This window comes from Molothrus ater, chromosome 11 (genome assembly GCF_012460135.2).
Source record: "Molothrus ater isolate BHLD 08-10-18 breed brown headed cowbird chromosome 11, BPBGC_Mater_1.1, whole genome shotgun sequence".
Classification (NCBI taxonomy): domain Eukaryota; kingdom Metazoa; phylum Chordata; class Aves; order Passeriformes; family Icteridae; genus Molothrus; species Molothrus ater.
Window position 1 is genome coordinate 14,970,819 of NC_050488.2, and position 22,364 is coordinate 14,993,182.

Sequence of the window (22,364 nt, forward strand, 5' to 3'; positions counted from 1 at the left end):
CCTGCCCTACATACAGAGGGGCTGGATGGCTTCCTAAAAAATGACTTCTCTAGCCACCAGGTATTTCAGCTGCAGCCATGCACGACTGTGAAGGAGCTGGAGAGGAACTCAGCACACTCAGCTCTTACTGCTCCCTGTGAAGCCAGGAGGGTTGGTCCAAGCCATGTCAAATTCTGCTTTATAGGTTAAATTTTTGTGTCTGAAGAACAGCCCTCTGTTAAAATGCAGTGACCTATTACTCCACAGCTCATTGGAAAACAAGAAGTTGTGGAAATGCCTCAAGTCTTAATCTTCTGATATTTAGAACAGAAACTGTTGATAAGTTAAGGCACTAAATAGGCCTTGCCAACCAGTTTTTACTGACCTGAGTTACTATAACTGTACTAAGTTTTCACGCCCTCTCCTTAATGTTGCTGTAACCAATTGAGTAATTTGGAAATGTCTTTCTTTACACTGCAACATTTGCACACCTCAACAGCATATTGATGGGCTGTGAGCTCAATAAAACGTATCTGCACTGAAACAAAGGGAAAATCTCATGATGTTGGAGCAGAACACTTGTGTATGTAAGTGCCTGCAGATTTGGGGTCAGGCTTATCAATGAATGAGTTTTCCTGCATCTATTTTTTTCAGCTCTGCTCTTGCACTAGTTCCTGAGAGCAGACTGAAAGAAGGGTAATTTCTGTTTAATACTGCCTCTAAGTTTGCTTTTTTAAAACCTCCCTCTCATTTTAAGTCACTGGTTGTGAAGACCTTAGTGAGAACTCTTTGCAGATTGTTGATGTGCATCCACCTACTTCTGATGCTACTTGGTCTGCTGATGATCATTTGTGCAAACTGCACATAACACTCATGGACCACTAAAGAGACTGCATTCTTCTTTAAATTGTCATTTCTTTCAAATTGCTCTATGAGAAGTTAGGCATTTTATTCCAGGAATATTATTCAGAAGAACCATTCGTGGAGCAGTGTTCCAAGTCCACTGCTGGCTGCTGATGCCATATCTGTCACACAGAAGCAGGGAGCAGAATACACTTCCTTGCAAGTCATTACAGAAACCAGAGCTTAATTCTCTGGTAATACAATTCCTCCAGTATGCAGAACTATGAACTGTAACTACAGTCCTTTTAAAAAGCAATAATAGTCCTGGTGGAAATAAAATCCTATGCAACCTCTTCCTTCAGCTCTGCGAGTGCACTAGAGCATAGCTGAACAGAAATAACAACTACCTCTGCCATCAGTATAAACACAATGAGCACTGCTGAGATTAGATATCCAGACAGCATCCTTCACAAAGAGATGCAGCAAATAAAAGTGTACCACATCACTGAAAATCATCTGTTTATAAAATCACTGACTGAGGGAAAATTTTAAGCTGTTTCATTCACAAGCTCAGCTGAAGCATCCAATGTAATACTTAAACTTTCTGAATCACATTTAGCTTCTATTGTCTGGGAAATGTCTTGGGTCCCAGTGAAAAAGCATCATGAGCTACTTCATTTCATCTTTGGCATCTATGAGCTTTTTCCTGGAGCCAGAGATGCCAAAGGAAAAGATCCCAACTTCTGCAGAGTCCAGGAGGAAGCAGCTTCGAAACAACTTTGCAAGATTGGGGCTCTCTAGCTTTCTTCAAACTCTGAATCAGTAAGAAAAGCACTACAGATCTGAAGCTAGGGAAAGATAAATGCTTTGTGTGCTGGGGAAGTTTTGCTGATAAATTATTCCTATTGAAATAAAAAAACCAAAACCTAAAGATGCAAAATGATACAAAGGAGAAAGTAAGTAATTAAAGGCTCAAAACAGTGTAGTTGAAGTCAAATATCAAAATGAGAGATGGATGATTTACCTAGTTCACTGTCCAGTTCCTCCGTGTGCACCCCTTCTTCTCCAAGGGAAGAGCAGTAAATGAGACAGAAAAAATTAAAAGAAAATTTCAGATACCAGCCCCAAGCAAGAAATTCCCTAGAGCAAATAGCAGAACCAGCACTAATTTTCTACACACCAAGCCCAAGCTTCCCATTTAGCACGCTCCAGTGATCAGAATATTGATGGATCTGATGCAGATAATGAAAAAAGTGGTTCTTGCACTCTCAAAACATCTTCATCAATGGACTACTTCCATGTCATGGTTTGATATGGCAAAGTCATGAAATTGTGATGTTCTCACTGTAGTGAGGCTTTTCCCTCAGATCCTACAGTCCAACCTTTGCAATCTGTTCTACAGACACATGGATCTATCAGAAGGCCAGATCTGGATACTAATGAAGGAATCTGAGAGGAAAACCTTGCACCTAAACAAGGAACTAATGTAGCAAGGTTTTCAAGAAAGCATCTAAATTTATGTGCGCACAAGGTCCAGCAGACTTCACCGTCCTACTCAGATGATTTAGATAGGCATGAAGCCTTGTTTAACTGGAGGCACAGACCCCCAGTCCAGATGCACTGGTGAGGCACAGACAGGAATGCACCAGTTTTAGCAGGGCACCTGGGACAAAGATCACATAATTTTTCAAAGACACAAAGCCATCAATATTCGCTGTTGCTCCATTTATCATTATCTGCTCCATATTCATAAGTTAACAGTGACACAGATGATTAAAGTATTGCTTGGCCTATAAATAATAATAATGCAGTCTGAAAATGAAAGATGGTGACAAAACCAGAACAAAGATGGTAAAACCAATCTTGGACCCAGTACAGCAAAGTTTAAGCCACATAAATGAATGACAGAAGCAAACAGAGGTTGTAGGGTTGAAACATCAGGACACCCAAAAAACTACTTCCATGATCTCTTTGCAAAATATTCTATCAAAGCAGTTGTTTTGGACCATTAGTGTGAAATACTAATTGCAATTTCCTTTGATAGCCTAAACAGTGGGAAACAAGTAAAAAAGGACACGTATCCTGATGAAACAAAAGCACAAGGCAACTAACTGCACCCAAACAAATCTGAAACAATATCTAATATTTATAAAATCTATAAAGAGGGTTGGATGAGCCTGGGAACTCACGTGCACACACATACACCAAACAAAACAGAGGAGTCATCCCACTGACTCTTAAGGAATGACACACAACATTGCCATCCAGCTTCTACGACAAAGCAAAACTAACCTAACTAACCTTCTCTCCTCCCTGTTTTTTAAAACATAATTATTCTTATGTGCTAAACAAGATTAGAGCAGCCAAGCAAAGCATTGCAGAGCACTACTGTAGCTATGAAGCAACTGGTTAAACTAGTGAATGTTAAAAATATCCATTAATGAGCAACTTGGTGAATGAAGTGAAGGGGTGTGTGGGAAGATGAAATTAGCTGATTTTAAGGAGTTGATAAACAAAGATGCCACTGCTCTCCAAAATGATGAACTCAATGAAATACAATAATACCAGCTGTATGTTTCTATTCCAAATTAAACAAATTATTCCAATGTTTGCTTTATAATTGCTAAGAGGACAAGAGAAAGACTTTCCCTTCTGCGAGAGACTTCAAACTGTGTAACAGAGAAGCTCAGTCACCCTCTAAAGCCTTGTGGTGCTGGGTGCTCCTTGCCTGGCACATCCCTGTGGTTTGAGGGTATCCTGCACTGTGCTCTGGCAAGTTGGTGACCTGCTTCATCACAGCAGCCTAGACTGCAGAGGTAAATTCTCACACCCTGCAAAATCTCACAAGTGAAAGATAGGAGAGGGTGAAACACTACTACATGTGTAAAAACAGTTACCAGCAGTTCTGGAGGCCAGAGTTGAACCTAACAGTGAAAAGGGATTGAGTTGATTCTTTTCTGAAATAAAATTGTGATTTTTATTAAGATGACTGACACCAGTAGGCGGTTCATTGTATTATGAAAACTGATTTCACAAGGACAGCACCAACACTGATGAAGGAAACCCACTTTTAAGAAGTGTCTACCATGACAGGCCTGTATTAGCCAACTTCAATTCCATCACCTTTCTCGGTCAGTAGACCAAAATTCCTTCACAAGTTTTCCCAAATATTTAAGTTATTTTCATAACTCACTTTTTCTTCCAACATCTCATTAAGGAGGCCAGGAAGGGACCTCCTTTAACAGTCCTGCATTTGGCTGCTCTAAATAGGACAGTGGCTTGCATTTCCAACATCTCAAGGAATACCAAATCTCAGTGCAAATTTTCAGTGTCAGAAACCTACACTTTCAAATAGAACTCGTTTCAGCAATCACAACACTGCACAGACTGTCAGCATTTAACAGCACAAGTGAAGCAATTGAGTTATTTCTGCTCAAACAAGGAAACAGCAACATAACTCTCTCAATCCACTTGAAGCAGGTGGTTGAAGCGGAACACAGCGGAGCACGCAGAGACTCAGTCACTCCCTCCCACACAGAGATCCAAGAAGCAAACATGTCAGACAGCTTTGAGTCTTGTTCAGCATCAGTGGCTTTTCAAATGCCTTTGCAAAAACTTACTTGTAGCACCTCCTTGATTTTTATTAAATGATCTGGCACCTCAATGGCTGTTTTACATTCACAGCGATTTTACAACATTATGGATATTGTCTCTTTGTACTTACTGAAAAATATTTTTAAAATTTTTGAAAGCCTTTCTGAATACTAGTTACTAGAAAGAGAGAAGGAAAAGGAAAAAAGTCACCTAGGAATGGACCAAACACAGTATTATGTCACTATTTTTCGTCTCTTACCATCATCTTCACATTCTTCTAGAGGCTTCTGCTGTTTGTTCAGGCACCGTGGATCTAGCCAAGATGTTGTTTTTGTGTTATGGCTGGAAACCAAAAATGGAAATACAACCTTTGTTAATAAAGCAGAGTTGAAGTATTCATGACATAAAAGTATATATCCTCTTTACTATTCAGCAGACCTGGAGACATACTTTTGATTCAAAGAAACAGCTCTACAATTGGATGTTGTGCAAACTAGTCGACCAAATCACAAGAACTTTGGCATTGAAAACACAAAGGTAACAAGTAAAAAATACAAATCAGCACTGCTGACAGGAAAGAGGCATGTGAATGCTGAAATATTATAATATTAATTTCCAAATTTTTTGTCTTTGGTGGCTTGTTTCTAATTCCCAGAGCTGTCTCTGAGGTAAAGGCAGGAGTTTCCCTTCCTCACTAAATTATTCAGTGAGCTTTGTTCCTACAAAAGACCTTTGACATGTCTAGAGTTGACCCAAGCATTAGTCAAAAATGGTTTTGACTGAAAACTTTATAATTACACAAATAAAAATGCTCTAAGCCTTTGATGGAAGTTGAGCAGCTTTACTTTCAACTCTTCCTTTCCACAAGTCCCCTGACAGCCTCACGATGCCAGTCCCAGTGGTGAAGGTTGCATAGTAAACAGGCTTAAAACACATTTTTCTACAAGTTATTTTCTTCCATAATTTCATTTGCATAAGCACACAATCTGATAATATAATGCCTCTTCTACAACCTGGTGTCATCTTAGACACAACCTGCAGTCCCTGAGGTATCACTTATCTAGCTTAGCCTCTAACACTGCTTAACAGTTTTAAGTTTCAACAGTGTAGTAATGCTATTTTCTTCTCCTTCAAGGTCTCAAAGAGTTTTACAAACTGAATTTTAGCCTTACAGCAGTCTCATGAGGGCTCTGTAATGAGGGCCATGATCCCTGAGGAACTAACAACCAACCAGAAAACTTGTATTGTACTGGAAGAAAAGGGGCCTGCCCTGCTCCCAGGATCTGAGTGAGTAAATAAAAGGTCTTTGTTTTACACATCCTACTACTCAGCCCTCCCAAGGCAGGATGAGCAAATGTGTTTAATCCTTATGTGTGCTTCAGAGCAATTGATCAGCACCCAGAAAACTGAATGGCAGAAATTCAGCAAGTCAGGAAAATTAACAAAAATAAAGCAGAGGGGCTTTTTGTACTTCCTAAGCAAAGGCTTACAACAGTGTAGTTTGCTGAGGCACAGAAAATTTAGCTAAACACCTTTCAGATCACACTCTCAGGTGGAAAGGATTGTGTTAGACCTGTAAGATGCACAGATAACAGGGGACTGGGAAAATGAAAATCCCAATTAAAGCACCAGAGAAACATATCTCAAGAACCAAATTGCTCCAGCTAGATCAGGATTGGTTATCTGACACACAGCCCTGGCCCCACTGGACCTGCACTGGTTCTGTGCAAGAAGCTCATGCTGCTCCCTTCACCACCCTGACTTGATATCCAGAGATCCACAGATGCTGGAACAGACATCTGAGCCAGCTTGGGTCCACACTGCTCATTAGTTCACTTTCTTAATCTGATACAAATCAAACTAAATGGTTTCTAAGCTCAGGGTGTCCTCAGAATTAATAGAACTGCAGTCATTCAGTGCTGCATCCACACCAACAGGTTCATGCACAAAATCAGCCCCATGGGAGCATCTCCTCAAACCGCCCTGCAGGGAGGGAGCAGGTGCTGCTACCAGAGCTTCACATCACACAGGCCTATCTCACAGGCTGTGTTTTCCCAACACACACGATTCTCCTGACAAATTATGTAGAGGTGCTGCAGTCCTGCATTGTTCAGAGAGCACAGACACAGCAGCCATGGGGGTGGGTTTGGGGAAATCGATGGTGGCGGCAGCGGAATCCCGATGGAAGGACCTGTAAGGAAGGACAGCAGGGGCCCCTGTGGGGTCAAAAAGGGGAGCAACTGACTGCTTGGCCAGCATTTACTGCCCATCATCTGTCCTCCTCCAAGGGGGAAAATGGCAGGCTGAACGGGCTATTAGGCTGTTCTCTATATAAAGGGCAGAGAGTACATGAAATAACGAGGCACCCTGAGGACACAGTGAGGGAAGAAAGCCGTGCTCAGGGTAATGTACTCCTCCTGGTTTCATCTGATGATAATTTGCATTCTGCCTTCTTCTGACCTTGTCTTACACTCAGGGACTGTTGGAGCCTCTTCAGGTAATTGAGAGTGCCCTGGAAAATGGCCTTTTTTAGAGCAGCCCTCTCCCAGCTGAAGAAGGGCTGCTGTGGTGCCCTCAGTCACCCAGTTCCTCAGATATTCTGGCAATCTTCTCTCATGTGTTCCCTTGCCACTGCAGCCAGGGGAAAACCTGCTCTTGAACCTTCCCCATGCCCTGTCCAAAAGTCTCCTCTCCTGACGATGAGGCAGGACTGCTGCCCCCACAGCCCTGATCCAGTGTAACCCTCCACAGGAGACAGGGCTAATTAACAGAGGAAGTTCTTCTGCAGTAACTGGGCATTGGCTTCTGGTAGGGTTTCCACAACTGCATTAAACAGACCATCAAATCCAAAATCAATTCCTCAACCCCTCTTCTACTTGGCAGCTAAGGGTTTGAGTTTCAAAGGCTAATTGAGTGTTAATGTCTAGCTAAACTCTGTTCAAGACATCTCTTACACTAACAGCTCCTATTTTATAAGTTACTCCTACCTCAATAAATTTAGACAAGTATAATTTGAGACTATTATTTATGGCATGAAAAAAATCAATATCATCATAAAACTGCTGACAGCAATCAGCTCTTAGGCAAAGACTGCAGAGCTTGAGGTGTTCCAAACTTGCTGTGCCTACCCTGCACTGAGCTGTACCTTTTGCAAGCCACTGGAGAACATTAACACATTTGGCCCCTTTGCTGTGACAAGGGGACAACACACGAAGCCCATCGCTGTCTCTGCTGCACCGGACTGGAGGAATCCCCTCTGCTGCATTATGCACAGAATGAAGTCTCAGCCCTTCCAATTAGGAGCTTTCATTTCACCCGTGAAAACAACTGGCCTGCATTTTATAAGTGTCCGTTGCTTTTGTAACTACCCTCATAAAACAAGCAATTCCCTCTGCCTTGAAACTCAGGAGTAATTTGGATGTTAATCCAATCAGGAAATGCAAACCCCCTTCAGAAGCAGTAAAGAGCTAACAGCTCTGCAACCTAACTGTATACACTAAATATTTCATACACACACAAAACACATCCATGGAGGTTCACTTTATGCCCAAAGAGAGGCGGAGAGATGGAATCAGAACAACAAAAATGTGCTTTACTCTATAAAATAGACTTCTCCGTTCTCCGTGTAGGCCATCTCCCAGTTTTCTGGCAGAGGACCTAGGTTATCCTCGGCAGCAGGAGGTAGGTACTGGGGGAGGCTCTGAGATGGGTCCGTGGTGGGGACGTGGGTGTGCCTCTCAATCGCGGACGCGGGCGCTGCCTCTCTCCCGATGCGCGCGCTGTGCTCGTCCTGGTCACCAGACTCTGCTGTGAACAAACACAGATACAAGTGACAATCAGTCCTCTCCTTCCCTGTTTGCTCCTCCAGGTTTATCCTGCCGGTTTTCCTCTCCTTGCCTTTAAATTCACGAGACGCAGCAGCAGATGGAGCGAGGGCAGAGCCCCGGCAGTCTCTGAGGCAGCAGGGGCGAGCTCTCCGTGCCCACACACCCTCTGCCAGCCAAACAAACCAGGAGCTGTGATGAGCTCCAGCAGGCCCTGCTGAGGTACCACATTCCTCCAAGCTGTCTGAAGCCAGGGCTCGCTGGTGTAGAGGAGTTCAGCGTGCTTTCAAGCAGGCTTACAGGTTCACCCCTGCAGTGCCAACTGTGGGACAGGATTAGGAGGATAAAATTTCTTGTTTGAAGAATGACCAAAAGAGATTTTACAAGTGCAAAATGTTGCCAGAAGCTCAAAGTCAACAAGCTAATGGCGAGTGTCTTCAGTGCAGTGTGTTATTTTAAATTAAAAATTAAAATGAATGTCAGCACTGTACCGTGTGTCCACGTGTTGCTGCTCACTAGTGCCCATTCTTGCTGTCTGAGGAGGTTTATTCCAAGGTTCATCAGAGTATCCTTGCAGTCAAAGTCAGTCAGGAGAATTTTATGCTGTATCTGGCCCTTATCCCTCTAAGGAAATATTTCTGATGCTTGTATCCATGCAGTTTTGAGCTGTATCCATGAAACAATGTTGCTCATCCCCTCCCATCACTAATGACAGTAAATGCTTCCCAATAAACAGGTCTTTGCCCTCGCTCCTTCACAGAGAGGTTTTGGCAACAATGGACAAATTCTAAAATAAACCATTTGTCCACCAAAGGGACTTTCTCTGTTTGGCTCTTGGAGGTGTTGAAAATTTGTGGCAGCACTTCCACATCCCCTGAGAGCATCAGTACAAGCACAGCTTGACAATGCACTGAGCAAAAAACGGAGATCAGTGTCACCCTCTGCCAAGTCCCCAAGGAGAGGGGCTGAAGGGGCTTTCCAGACAGAACCTTCCCTGCTCTCCACACCAGAGACCATGGACATCCTCAGTTCACAGCCCACAGCCCTGGAAACAGCTCCTTCATTATTCTAGTCCGTGTGCTGCCATTGCCAAAAGAGAAGAACACTGGGAGGAACAGGAAGAAAAACATCTAGACTATACCAGTACGCTCAGTGCTTGCTTTTCAGCCCTCCTGGAGTTTGATATTTTTAGGTAGAAGATGACAACATAAAGAAGCGTGAAAGAATCATCGCCAGCTAAAAACTGAGAGTACAAACATGCCAAAATCTAGAAAACACAAGTTGCCCAGAGGTCTCCTAGGGAAGCAGGAGCATTTTAATATGGCTAGCACACTTTCATGTGAAATAAGCATAAGGAATCACTTTGCTATATGAGAAATAACTCTCTTCCTGATTCTGTGCTCATTCAATGAAGGCAAGGGGCCAGGGTGTGATAACGTTGTGACAAATGAGCTGCATCTTCCAGTATTTCATCTTGCAAAGGAAAACAAGGAAGAGAAATGATGCTCAAGCTACTTCAGGGACACCAAACTGAGATGGGCAGAAAGGAAATCAAATAACAGATCTCCCACCAGCTCCTTCCCAAAATCAGATCCCATGACAAAGGCTGAGGCTGCTGTCATGTCACAACATGGGAGAAACCATCCTTGGTTTGTCAATGAGCTGGAAAGCAGAGACAGAAATGCCAACCTGGAAGAAATTAGGCTGGCTAGAAGCAATTTGAGTTGGAAATGTAGCAGGTAGCAGCCAAAGAGAGTACAACCCTCAAAAGCCATTTGATAGTTTGGCCTGGAGAGGACCACAACTAAATCTCAGCCTAAATTCTTTTAAAGCTCTAAACAGATGTTAGAGCCAGGACACTGGCAGGTAGGAACTGGCAGGACAGATCTTCTAGTCAGAAGGCTGGGAAGGAAAATTTTCATGGTGATAGAAAATGATCAGAGGACAAAGGACAGTTATCGTGAGCTCCCAAGGCAATCAGCTGGGAAAGCCTTGAAGGTGTGGATAATACTTGCTCAGTACCTGCCTCAAAGGGAGCCCAGAAGATGAATTCAGTGCTTGAAACTGAGCTGACGTAACAATGCTCTAAGCACTAACAAATACTAGGCCTGGGGACATGGGGAAGAGCTCTAGCTCCTCAGAGCTTCACAAACTTTCAGTTGATTTCTGTGGAAACTCAGTGGATCTCCAATGGTGTTTTACTCTGAATTTGCCTGCACAGCACCTGACTTGAGATTGCAAAGGTTTCCAGTGATCTTTCAGCCAAGGCCATGGTGGGAACAAGATCTGTGTTCAGCGGGACACAAGACCTTCATGAAATACAGAACCTGCACCCATGCTCCAGATCTCATTCCTGCAGCAAGCAGCCCTCCATGTGCTGGGGGGTACCTGGAGAAGAGGACCTAGGACAGCAATTGCATGTGATGGGCAGCTCTAGATGCAAGAAAGGATAAAGGACAGCAACATATTTAGGAAGGAGCAATGATTAATTTCAAATGTAAACCTGGTTGAGTCATTTCATACTGTTTGTAGCTGTCAACCATAGCTCAACTCTTCCTTGACCTTTCTGCAATTAATGGATTTGAACTTTAACCACATCTTTGTCTCAACCAGTTCAATCCCACAAGGCCTTTTTGGAAAGACCCAGCTGTGCATGTGGTTGATCACACCTGGGTATCTGCCACTCAGGTGTCAGCCAGTTCTCTTTGACATTGACAGCAGAAAACACATTAAAAACAACACCCCCTCTTCAAAATACCCTCCAAAAGCCTTCCCCATGTATTTCAATTGAAAGACAGCAGTATTTTTGCTTTACCTGTGAAGCTACTGCTCATTTCAGGTACATCATCCTCTTCCTCATTCTCTGTATGCACTATGCCAGCATTTTGCATATCATTGTAAGACTTGGTTCGCTTTGGAGTCGACTGCTTGGAGCCAGACTGCAGGTTTTGCAAAGCATTGGTGGAAGTCACTTTCCCACTGAGGGGCTGGCTTGGAGGCTTCGGCGTTCCATAATAGTTACCTAGGCAATAGAGACACATTTGCATCTTCAAAAGAGAACAGTTTATAGCAGTACGTTTTCAATTTCATTTTCTTTACAGTTCCATTAAAATTTCTATCCCTCCCCACAGATAAGTATATAAAGAAGCTAACACGTGCCATTCCCATTTTTGGGGGTGCATACTTCATCTCTACAGCAGACACAGAAATATTTCTTGCCTTTTTAGTTATTCTTGTCAAATCTAAAAGGAGAAGCAATGGTTGTATTGTTTAGGTGCACTGAGCGTACATGGGCTAAAACAAAAGGCAGTCATGGTGAATAGCAAACTTCATCTCGTTACATCTGAATTTCAATTAGTAGCCTTTTTACATGTGTGCACCCACACAATGCTGTGGCAGATCTGGAGTGAGCCCTGCAGAAAATAAAAAATTCATGACTGCTATCACCAAGAGAAGTGATGAAAGGCTCGATGGCCTGCTTTAGTACACAGGTTCTTTTAGGGGGGATGTTGCATTTGGAAAGCAAACACTATTTTCTCTCTAAAAGAAAACTTAGTCAAAGGAGAGAAAAGGAAAGATACCACATGGCTTTGTTCAAAGAGGAAATTCAGCAGTCAGGTCAACTTGGGTAGAAGTGAAGACCCAGACCTTAAAGCTAAGCTTGAAGGGACACAGATGCACACAGGGTTATGCCAACACATGCTCAGAATCCATCACCAGTTGTGATGGAAACAGTGCAGAGTGCTTGGGCTGCCTCCCTGCCATTTTAAGTGACCATGGAAGAGACACAAAATAAGTGCATGCTCATTCATGCCAGCACAGCACAGAGGTATTTCACTGGCCCTGTTTCACATATAGTTCAATTGTGACAACAGTGCAAAATTCTTCTCTAAAACATACATTTATTTACATTCTTCAGTGATCACCACATGCTATATATAACCTGAAAGCATTATTTTTCAATTTTTCAGTACATATTTTCTCAGTCACTGTAAGAGAAGATCAGGTTTGAGACCATCTAAGGAACCTGAAGGAGCACAGGTCCATGGGAAGTGATGAGGTGCATCTGCAGGGAACCTTTATGGAGTTGCTACATCACTTTCCACCATATTTGAGGAGTTGTGGCAGCCTGGTGAAACTCCCACTGACTGTAAAAGTAAAAACAAAATCCCTTTCTTAACAATGGAAGACTTAGGAAGAGGCCAGACAGCTTCACCTCTGAGCCTGGCAGGACCCTGGAGCAGCTCCTTCTGGAAGGAGGATTACCAGAACCCATCAGGAGCTGGAATCACCCTGACTTGCACTGGCAGAGTCCATCTCTGTTTCCAAAAGGAAACACTAGCAATCATTCCCCCTCTCTGCCTCCTGTGAAGTGAAAAGCACAGTTCTGGCCCCTCAGTTTGGGAAGGATGTTGAGGTGCTTGAGCACATCCAGAGGAGGGCAACGAGGCTGGTGAGGGGCTGGGAACACAAACCCTATGAGGAACATTTGAAGGAACTGGGGTTGTTTAGTCTGGAGAAGAGGAGGCTTAGAGGTGACCTTATTGCTCTCTACACCTTCCTGAAGGGAGGCTGTAGTCAGGTGGGGTTGGTCTCTTCCACCGGGCAGCACTGACAGAACCAGAGGACACAGTCTCAAGCTACGTCAGGAAAGGTACAGGTTAGATATCAGGAAGAAATTTTTCACCAAAAGAATAATAAAGTACTGGAATGCTATTCCCAGGGAGGTGGTAGAATCACCATGTCTGGATGTGTTTAAAAAAAGACTGGTCATGGCACTTGGTGCTACAGTCTAGTTGAGGTGTTAGGGCATAGGTTGGACTTGATGATCTTTAGAGGTTGGAAGAGACTTCTGTGATTATTCTGTGATTCTGTGAAGGTATTTTGCACAGAGCAGAGGCCCAAACAGCCAGAGCAGCTCCCAGCTCTGTTCCAGCTGGGGTAGCAGGACAGCAACACGAGCAGGTTTGTCTGAACAAGGTGTGCTCCAGCCTGTACACAAGGACGCGGATGCAGCTCCACAGGAGCAGCAACACTTTCATCTTCTGTTCATCATCTCAGAATCTTAAATGTACATTGATGCATAATTTATGGGGAGAAGGAAATTACTGCTTCTGGAAAGAGCCTCTAATGGGTACGGAGGCTCTGCAAGCAGGTTGCAGTTTCTGCTAGAGAAATAATTCTTATGCTCTACATACTGCAGAACTGTTTTATACAAAAAGAGGTGGAATGGGGGAGAGGGAGTGCAAAGGGAAAATATAAACGTAGGTGGGCAAAAAAAAAAAAAAAGGATAATTAACCTTGGTCCCACCTATCCTCTTTCTCATGAAGAACAACACTACTCTGGGATTTTGTGGGTTTTTGGGCTTTTTTTAGGTTGTTGCTTTGCTTAGTTTTCCAGAGGAAAATAAAAGTTTTCTAAGGATATTAACTTCTAAGCAGAGGGAGCCATGTGTGTGCCATACACATGAAAATGACTTTTATTTATAGCACTGCACATCACTATTTTATGCAAAAGTTATTTTGGGTCTGTTTTAACTGGTTAAATTCTTTAGGATGGAAGCAAAAAGGAGGATGAAGGGGATATATAGATGCTGATAGTGTGGGTTTTATTTCCCCTGGACAAGAGCAAAGCACAGATGGCACCATCCCTCCTCCAATTAAGGAGAAATGTATGATTATATCTTTGAATTTTGTTCCTCTTCAGCTCCTCTAGCAACAGCAAAGCTGGAGTTCCTACCAGTCCACAGAGAGCTGTTCCTCAACAGAAAAACAGGCTTCTCTAAAGTATTTCAGGATTTCTTACACCAAATTCATGAGTCATTTTTCAAACCAGCCATGGTTGCTGGTACTAGAATCAGTGAATAATTGCTCTCTACCAAGACAGTGTGTCGTCTTAGAGGATCCCTCTAAATATAAATGAGCATATAAAAAGAGCAAATATGAATTTGAGCATGGCTCTCCATGTGTGGGGTTTTTAGGAAATGTCGCCTCTGGGGCTGAACTTTTCTTTTTTCACCACAGGAGGCAGATTAAGCCTGAGTCAATATTCGAAAAAATCAGAGCTCTTCCTTCAGATTCCCACAAGGACAAACAGGTTGGGGAAATAACCCAGCTCATGATGAAAATCTTTAAAAGAATGCTCTAACCCAGCTTCCAGGTGACATGGAAAATGAGAGAAAATGGAAATGCTATCTTTCCCTCATGTTTGCTGGATGCAGTCAGCCCTATTTCTCTTCTCTAAGCAGTTATTTTTGAAGACATGGCATGTGGGCTTGGGCGTGGGAGCAGACACACTATTAGGGGGGACTGGTAAAAATAATCATCAAACCTCATGTTTCATCCTCAACATTGGAAATAGAAAATATTTACACTGTGACTCAGAAATCCAAACATGCTCCATTAACAACTGACAGTGAACAGCCCAGCAAGAGTTTTACAACACTCAGACTTGACATTATTCGTTCAAATTAAATCTATCAATGTTTATGAAGAAACATACATTTAAAAATAGGCTTTAACAGTGTTTTGTGAGCCACTTGTAAGCCCAAAGAAGGGGCTAACTTCATAGCCAGTGTAATTTGTACTGAATATCCAATCAGCTCTAATTATTAACAGCATGTTACATGTGCATACACAAGCATCTGTCATCCCAGAGGATCCCAAAACGTTTCCTGAAGTCAGCACAGCAGTTAGGGCAGGACTCCCCAGGGTGCTGAGCTCAGGTGAAGCTCTGCAAAACTTCTGAGGATTCTGACCCCAGCAGGATGTCTCTGTCCCCCAGACAATGAAGATTTCCAGGACAAGACTGCAGGAAATTCTACTTTTCTGAGGAAATGCCAGTTCTGCGGCAGCCAGTGTGGCAGGAATGGCACATTCCCATGCGCAATTCCTATGGGAACTGGGCCTCTACTCCTTACCCTCCTCTTAATCACACTTGGATCCTGCCTCCAGCACCTGAATTAATAGCTAATAACAACCCACTCACTCCACAGATGCACACACCATTAACTGAATCCCTCATCAGCACTTTTCACTAACCATTATTTTATTCAGTCCCTTGGTGCTTAAAACTTACTTAACCACAGCTGAAGTTTGATGGCAGCATCTGCAGCCAAATCCATGACTTAATCCATACACTCTGAAGCACCACTCAGGAGAGTGCACAAAAATAACAATAATAATGAAAAAACCCAAACAGAAGAGTTATTTGGAACGAGTTTATTTCTTTTCATCTCCTTATCTTTAAGTGTCGGCAGCTTACACATTTTAGCATCACACCCAGTAATTAGACTTTGGTAACAGCTTATCACAACAATAAGACAAGTTCTCATCATCATAACACTTCCTGCTCTGCCAATTCAAGCAGTGATCACAATCAATGAAAGCATTCTATAGCAGCTTCCACCCTGTCCTGAATTAAAGCAAATTTTCTAAAATTTAAAAAGAAAGTTCTCTTGACTGACAGTGTTGCTTTTGGAAAATTTGTCTTATATTCCAAACAACAAAGCATTCTTATTAAGTATTCTCCTGATGGGCAGTAAATTTACCTTAAATTGTTTGTGTGACCTGAAATTTAAAATACAATTCACAACAATACACCAACTATTTAAGTAAAATATCTATGAATCTATTCCATAAAACCCTTGAATTCACACCATTGAATTAAATTCCATTTGGGCTGAAATGACTCCATCCAGCCAAGATGCTATTCCTGGAATGGGTTGAATGCACAATGAATGGTTGAAATGCAGAAGAAGAGAGGCACAATCATACAGGTTCAAAAGTGGAATGGACACTAAAGCAGAGAAGGAGAAGGAGACCATGGAGGCTGCAGGGGTGGGGACAGGGAGCTGATGTGGAGAGGTAGAAGAAGGCAGAGTAGCTAACTGCAAGGTCAAACATGAGTCTGAGCATTAATTCTAATGGTGCAATTACAGCAATTGAAGAATGTGCTCCCAAACCCCATATTTGAGTTACTTTAACCTGTAGGTGTTTGCTCTGCATTCTCCTTTCTGGTGAAAGATGTCTATGCCGGGGACTGAGAGTGCATTTGTGTCTCAGCAAAGAAAAGCAGAATTTTACTGATTTTTTTCTGAATTTACTGATGCCTACATGTGAATTCTAATTTTGCAGTTACAAGAATGCCAAGAAACTCGAAAGCCTCAGTGCAGCACAGAGGGCCCTGTGTCCATAAGAAGAGCATCTCATCTTCAAAGCCACCACTCTGTGCTAACAAGGACTCCATTTATAGCTCATGTTTCAAAAAGCACTTCATAGCTTTCTGTCTTGGTGAAAATGGGTATTTTGGGAAAGACACTTGGAGATAAGCAGCAAAATTAAGCAAGGCCTTGACACAAAGACTTGAAATGCAATTATTAATATAATTGTTTTATTTTCTGAGACTCAGCTCCTCTTCTCTGCACTGTACAAGAACATAAACAATTGACCCTTAATTTTAGCAGGAGAGCTTCTGCTCATGTAATCCAGCAGGAGTGCTTGTGTCTGATTAGCACAGGATGAATTGGTTCCTGGGAGCAGAGCTCCTGCCATGGTGTTTTGTCTGCTCCCCTCCCAGATCACATTCTGCTACAGATTTCCACATCTAGATGACAGATCTGGCTGCTGTCTGCAGGATTCACCTAGCTGCAACTGCACATTGATTAGCAATTGCCTTGAGGAAATTCAGAGTATCCAGGCAACCAGGAGGAGGCTGCAGATGCAGCAGCTGGATCGGAAGGAAAACAGGCAATGAAGGAGAGCTCAGAGAAATTAACCCACAATATTTACATTTGCTTGAAACAGGAGATTCTCTGTCAGTTTTTGTGGTTATTAATGATGAGGTTAAGTGAAAGATCAGTTTGGGTTTCTTGTTAAAAAAGTCAAACTGTTACAAACTGCACGTTTCAAATAGGTCTGAAATTTAACATATACTCCAATTAGTGCCCTAAAGGCAGTGGCAGCACAGGAGAAAGTCACCCGCAGAAGTAATCACTCTTGCTTATTCTCATTTTTGCTGTGTTATCACTAGGTGTTGCCACATGCTATTGTTAGCACTCATGTACAAGTGTATCCAAGCACACTTAAGGCATGGAAAAATCCAAAACCAAAGCAATGATACTAAAAGTAATAAACAAACAGTACAACCTTGTTAGCATGGACCAGGAGGGGGCTGGGGAGGCTCAGGGTGTTCCATGAGACCAGCTGTGCTCTATCAGCTGCTATATCCACATTCAAATAGATTTTAAAAAATCATAGGGAACATAAATAAACATGTATTTGTGAATGGCATATACAGAAAGCAGGAGAGGCAGCTGGAAACACCCTACCTAGCACAGGGCTGTAGGAATAAAGAAAACACCCTGTCAAGCCATTGCAACATGAAACTCTTGTTGCAAATAGTTAAATATTTATGTGTGTAGTCCCACCATGGGGATGTGTCCCATTAGCACCTCCCCTCTCTGGAAGGCAGTGGCAGGGAGCTCTGCAGGCAGGGAAATGCTGCAGTCTGGGGAGCCCAGGCTGCCTCTGCAGAGGAGCTGGGTAACACCAGCAAGAAGCAGCCACTGCTGGAGAGCCCCAGGAACATCCTGTACCAAAAAAAAACCAATGCCAAAATGTGCCTGGACTGCTAGGAACAGCCTTCAACACATCGAACTATGGTTACACAGTAAATGATGCCTGAAATAACCCGAACTCTAACTTAAGAAGAAAGCAACTAATTCACCAAATCTCTTTTTTGCCAGAGGTGTTTGGGAGCCTTTTCCCTGAGGTTTGTGTTTTAAAACACATGAGTGCTAATGAACAATTTCTGACAGAGCTCACTTTGAGAAACTTGTTATTGAAAGTGCAGAGAGAGGGAGAAGGCAGTCAGAAATGCTGCAGGAAATTCAAAGCCACTCTAAACCCCTATCAGATATTAGAATATTTGCTTTCAGAGAACAAGAGTTACTCAGGTACCACTTCAGCTGTTTGCAGAATGAAGCATTGTTATCAGATGACACTTCAGTACAGCAGCACTCAAGCTTGGTTAGCACTGATAATTGTGCATATGCACAACAAGGTGTTGCCTTTTTTTCTCTACCAATGGTTTAAAAAATAACAAGACCAAAAGCAAGCATAATATTAAGAGCCAAAGATAGAAGAGGAATCATTCTGCAGAGCACAGGTATTAGTGTGTGGATATTCAGTGTGACACATTATAAGGGTGCTAAAGAAGCCATTATGATTCATTGAGACAATCTCTAGTCTGGAGAAAAAAATCACTGGATCTGATTAATGTGTTATTCACCTGCATGGGCATCCCCAGTATCTGCCACCCTTCCTCTCCCATCTTCCCCTCACATTCTGCCTGCCACAGGCTCAGCTCTCATTTCCAGGTGGGACTGAGCTGGTGACACCCACAGGCTGTGGAGGCACCAGCAAAAATAATCCACCCATTTTGCTGAAGCAGCTGGGGTAGTGTGGCTGCTGCAGAGAAACCCAAGGAGAGCAGCACATCAGACAAATTAGGCTAAGGCATCTTGATTTGAAGCGTGTTGCTGAATACACCTCTCTACTTGGGCTGAAATTCAAACTGCACTATTAATGTAATTTATTACAATCATTAAGTACCACAATCGGAGACCCTGTCTACAGTAGGTAGTTTTATATACTTTGAGAATGTTAGCAAGTCACCCCATTACATCTCAGTCATGAGACTAATGCAGATTACTTATTACTTCTCTTGGCAATCACATAACACTTGTCCCGAGAATGAAAGATGATGCCTTGACAATAATACTCCATAATGTAATAACCCTTCACATGTTATAAAGTGCAGCACTTTTTCTTTTGAGGATCACTAAGTGCTGGGCAGGCATTCACTCACACAGCCTCCCCAAACCCTGGTGATGCAGCCATCCCCATTCAAAAAGCAGCCCCCCTGCCCATGTCCCCGTGTGCCTGTGCACAGCTCCCATCTGCAGGGCTGAGTGCCTGAATGCAGCACAGCCCTCCAGAACACCGTGGCTTCCCCTCTCCCCCTCCTATTTCCAACAGCAGATAGCTGCAGGCACAGGGGATCTGCTGAAATATTAATGAGGAGAGAAGTAAGTGTTGTTTTAATATTCTTCAGGCCAGTAACCTGAAGTATAGAGCAGCTACCTGATCTGCCCAGGGCCACTCAGCAGCTGGGGAAAAAATGGGAATAAAATCTGGAAGCGGTGGCTGTGCTCAAAACAGCCCTCCCTTGGGCTGCCTGTGAGAGCCTGCAATTCAAATGCAGCAGTAATTGCTAAATAATTAGTAACCTACACAATTACTTCCATGCATCCATCAGTATTTTCTGCCCTGAAGGAGCAGTCAATAAATGCCTGAGACTACAATTACAGTGATTTCCTATCCAGCAGAAGGCCTAGACGATGTGCAGCCTAAAAAGAATTTCCCTTCCTAATGAGTATTGTTAATGGGAATTTCTAATTGGATTGAGAGGGTTGTGTGCAGCACACACGTGGGGCAAAATCACCAATAGTGGGGCAGCACCACAGCTCTGGGCAGGTCTTCCAGCTCCAGCTGCTGGATTCATGTGATTAACATGTAGCTTTCATCAGGGGAGGAAAGAAGTTGTTTCTGGGCTTTATGGTTAAAAATCAGGATGTTAAAACCCAAACTGAAAACCCCAGGAATTAAGGTTTGCCAATGCCCCCTCCCACCTGATTATATTTTTTGAAGCCTTTTGGGTGCAGAACACACCAGGGAGATGAGAGGTGACCAGAACAGCAGCTGCCATGCCTGCTCTGCCTTCACTGGCATGGGAATCAAAAGCTGCCCAGAGGAACCTATTTAGAGTGCACCAGAAGAAATAATAATGGCATTACAAAGCCCTGCAGGTCAGCAACACCTCTTTTCTCCTGTTCAGCTTGCACTTTCTCTTTGCAATTAGAGCACTTTCAAAATCCAGGTTGTTCTTTGAAAACCTGATACACTTTCCTACTTTTTTTATGGTTTCCAACTCTTCCCTTCTGCTTGTTCTTTATTCTTTCCAAATCAATAGATCTGTATCAGCATCAAAGTCCTGTGTATTACCCCTCTTCTGATGCCTCCCTGTTTTCTGATCCTTCTTCCCAGAATTCTCTTCAGTAACTGTTATTAAATGTTTCTGTTGCCTCTTCTTCTGTAAGATTTTTCCCAGTGACAGTATCCAGGTGACTTTATGTCCATCTTCTCCACCACCACGTGCTGATGCTTACAAGGCCAGAAGGGTCCTTGGGACCATAGTAACCCCACCAGCCTGCTCGAGCCACATGAGCTTGTGGCTGGCACACAAAAACTTCCCCATTGCTCATCCCTACTGTCCATTTCATAGCATTCCCCTTCCTTCATCTCTAAATCACTTGAGAGCATTAAATCACAAGCAACCCCGTCTCTTCTATTCTACTGATTTCTACTCAGCACAGCAGGTAGAAGATTATTTCCTTGTGTTGGGTTTTATTTTTCTGGTTTAGAATAAGCCACCACTGATCAAAAATACAGTCAAATTTATCATGGTGGAACTCCTATTAAAAAAATATGGCAGCAAAATACAGCAAAAAAAAGTGTTCATTAAAATATCTAAGACTATAAAGCTGGACAATAACAGAGATTTGGCCATTAAAAGTCGAACTTGCTTTGTGGTTTGGGTTTTTGACAGATTTTTTTATAGACAAAATCGCTTGTGATTGCAGCATCAAGTCTGAATCACTCCATCTTCCAAGATCTAATCAAGATCAACACTGTCTTGATCGATACAGCTGTAAAATAAGATTTCCCAAAAAAAGTACAACAAAGCTATTAAAGAAATCTCGGAAGGCAGCAAAATAATTTCTTTAAGCCGTAAGTGAAAAATGAACTCTATTTATTCCACATTACAATCAAATAGTAATGTGTCTTGATGCATATGTGCACACATGCATCATCATTATTTGCTTTATTCTTATTGATTTTTCCTTCCATGGGCCAGCACTCCAGAACCACAATGCACCAGCATCACTGATGTCAACGGGCAAAGAAGCTTCTCAGCACTTCTGACAAATTATTCCTTTAAAGTTCAGGCACTTCTATCACCCACAGAAATGAAATACACATTAGACTTATGAGAAATCAACCTCATCTCCAGCAACTGAAAAGAGCAAGCCACGAAACCTAAACAGTTGAGCTGCTGCTGCATATAATCACATAAGCAATGAAATGACTGTGTTCTAACTGTCCCAGGTGGATTCAGCATTTCCTGAGAACTAATTCCCAGCATGTCCCAGGAGCCAGCTTACAGACACTTACCCATTTTGTCTTTCCAAGTGGAAAGGTCACTAGAACAAATAGATCAGGAAGCAATGGCGAGGCCTTTCAGCTGATCTATTTCAGGCACCACGACAAAGAAAACTAATTTGGTGTTATAATTAGAAACACAGAGAGGAAAAAGCTCATTTTGGAGAAGAGCTGCTGCTGGAACGTTAGCATTGGTGCTGATGGAGCTAATCAGCTCAGAGAAGTGGAAGAGTGAAACCAAATTATACATTTAGCATCTTCATGCAAACCAGGTCTGCAGCTGGGAGTGAGCATAAGGTTTAAAGGTGCCCTTAAAAAGGAGTTTTTAAAGAAGTAGACAAACAGCATTTCAGGACTCTTTCTTCAAACCCTGAACACCAAAACCACATGTCACAATTTTTCTGCTCATGTTTGATGACTACTTTTCAAAGATTTTGGCTAGTTGTGTGTATTTGTATTTTTAAATGTATTCCATATTTCTTATTATAAAGAATAATTAGAATAAGGCTGCAAGGACAGGACTTTTTCAATCTCTCAGATTTACAGAAAGAACCATTAAACTTCTTTCAAATGGAAATTTGAAATGACTGAGCTGAAGTGCACTGGAAGGACTTTCAAACCTGTAAAGTATTTCTTTTCATTGTCTTGCCAAGAGGTACATTTGAACGTTCTGAGGAAAAAAACCCAACCCACTCCAAAAAGAGTTTTCAATTTAAAGGAGCTACAGACTGCAGATTTAGTTACACAAATCCTATTGTGTATCTAAAAATGGCCAATTTGCCTTGCATTTCTCTGGAGCTGTTTTTGCTCTCACCCTGGTGACATTTCAGTGCCCCTTGG

At 42.6% G+C, this 22,364-nt stretch overlaps 1 protein-coding gene across 1 annotated transcript in view; it reads right to left on the reverse strand.

The window, feature by feature from the left end:
* Window positions 1-22,364, reverse strand: part of MAGI1 (membrane associated guanylate kinase, WW and PDZ domain containing 1) — a 334,826-nt gene that overhangs the window by 62,263 nt on the left and 250,199 nt on the right. The window contains 4 exon segments of the mRNA XM_054516093.1: window positions 1,847-1,885; window positions 4,676-4,758; window positions 8,013-8,223; window positions 11,056-11,262. Coding sequence (XP_054372068.1) covers window positions 1,847-1,885; window positions 4,676-4,758; window positions 8,013-8,223; window positions 11,056-11,262 — 540 coding nt within the window.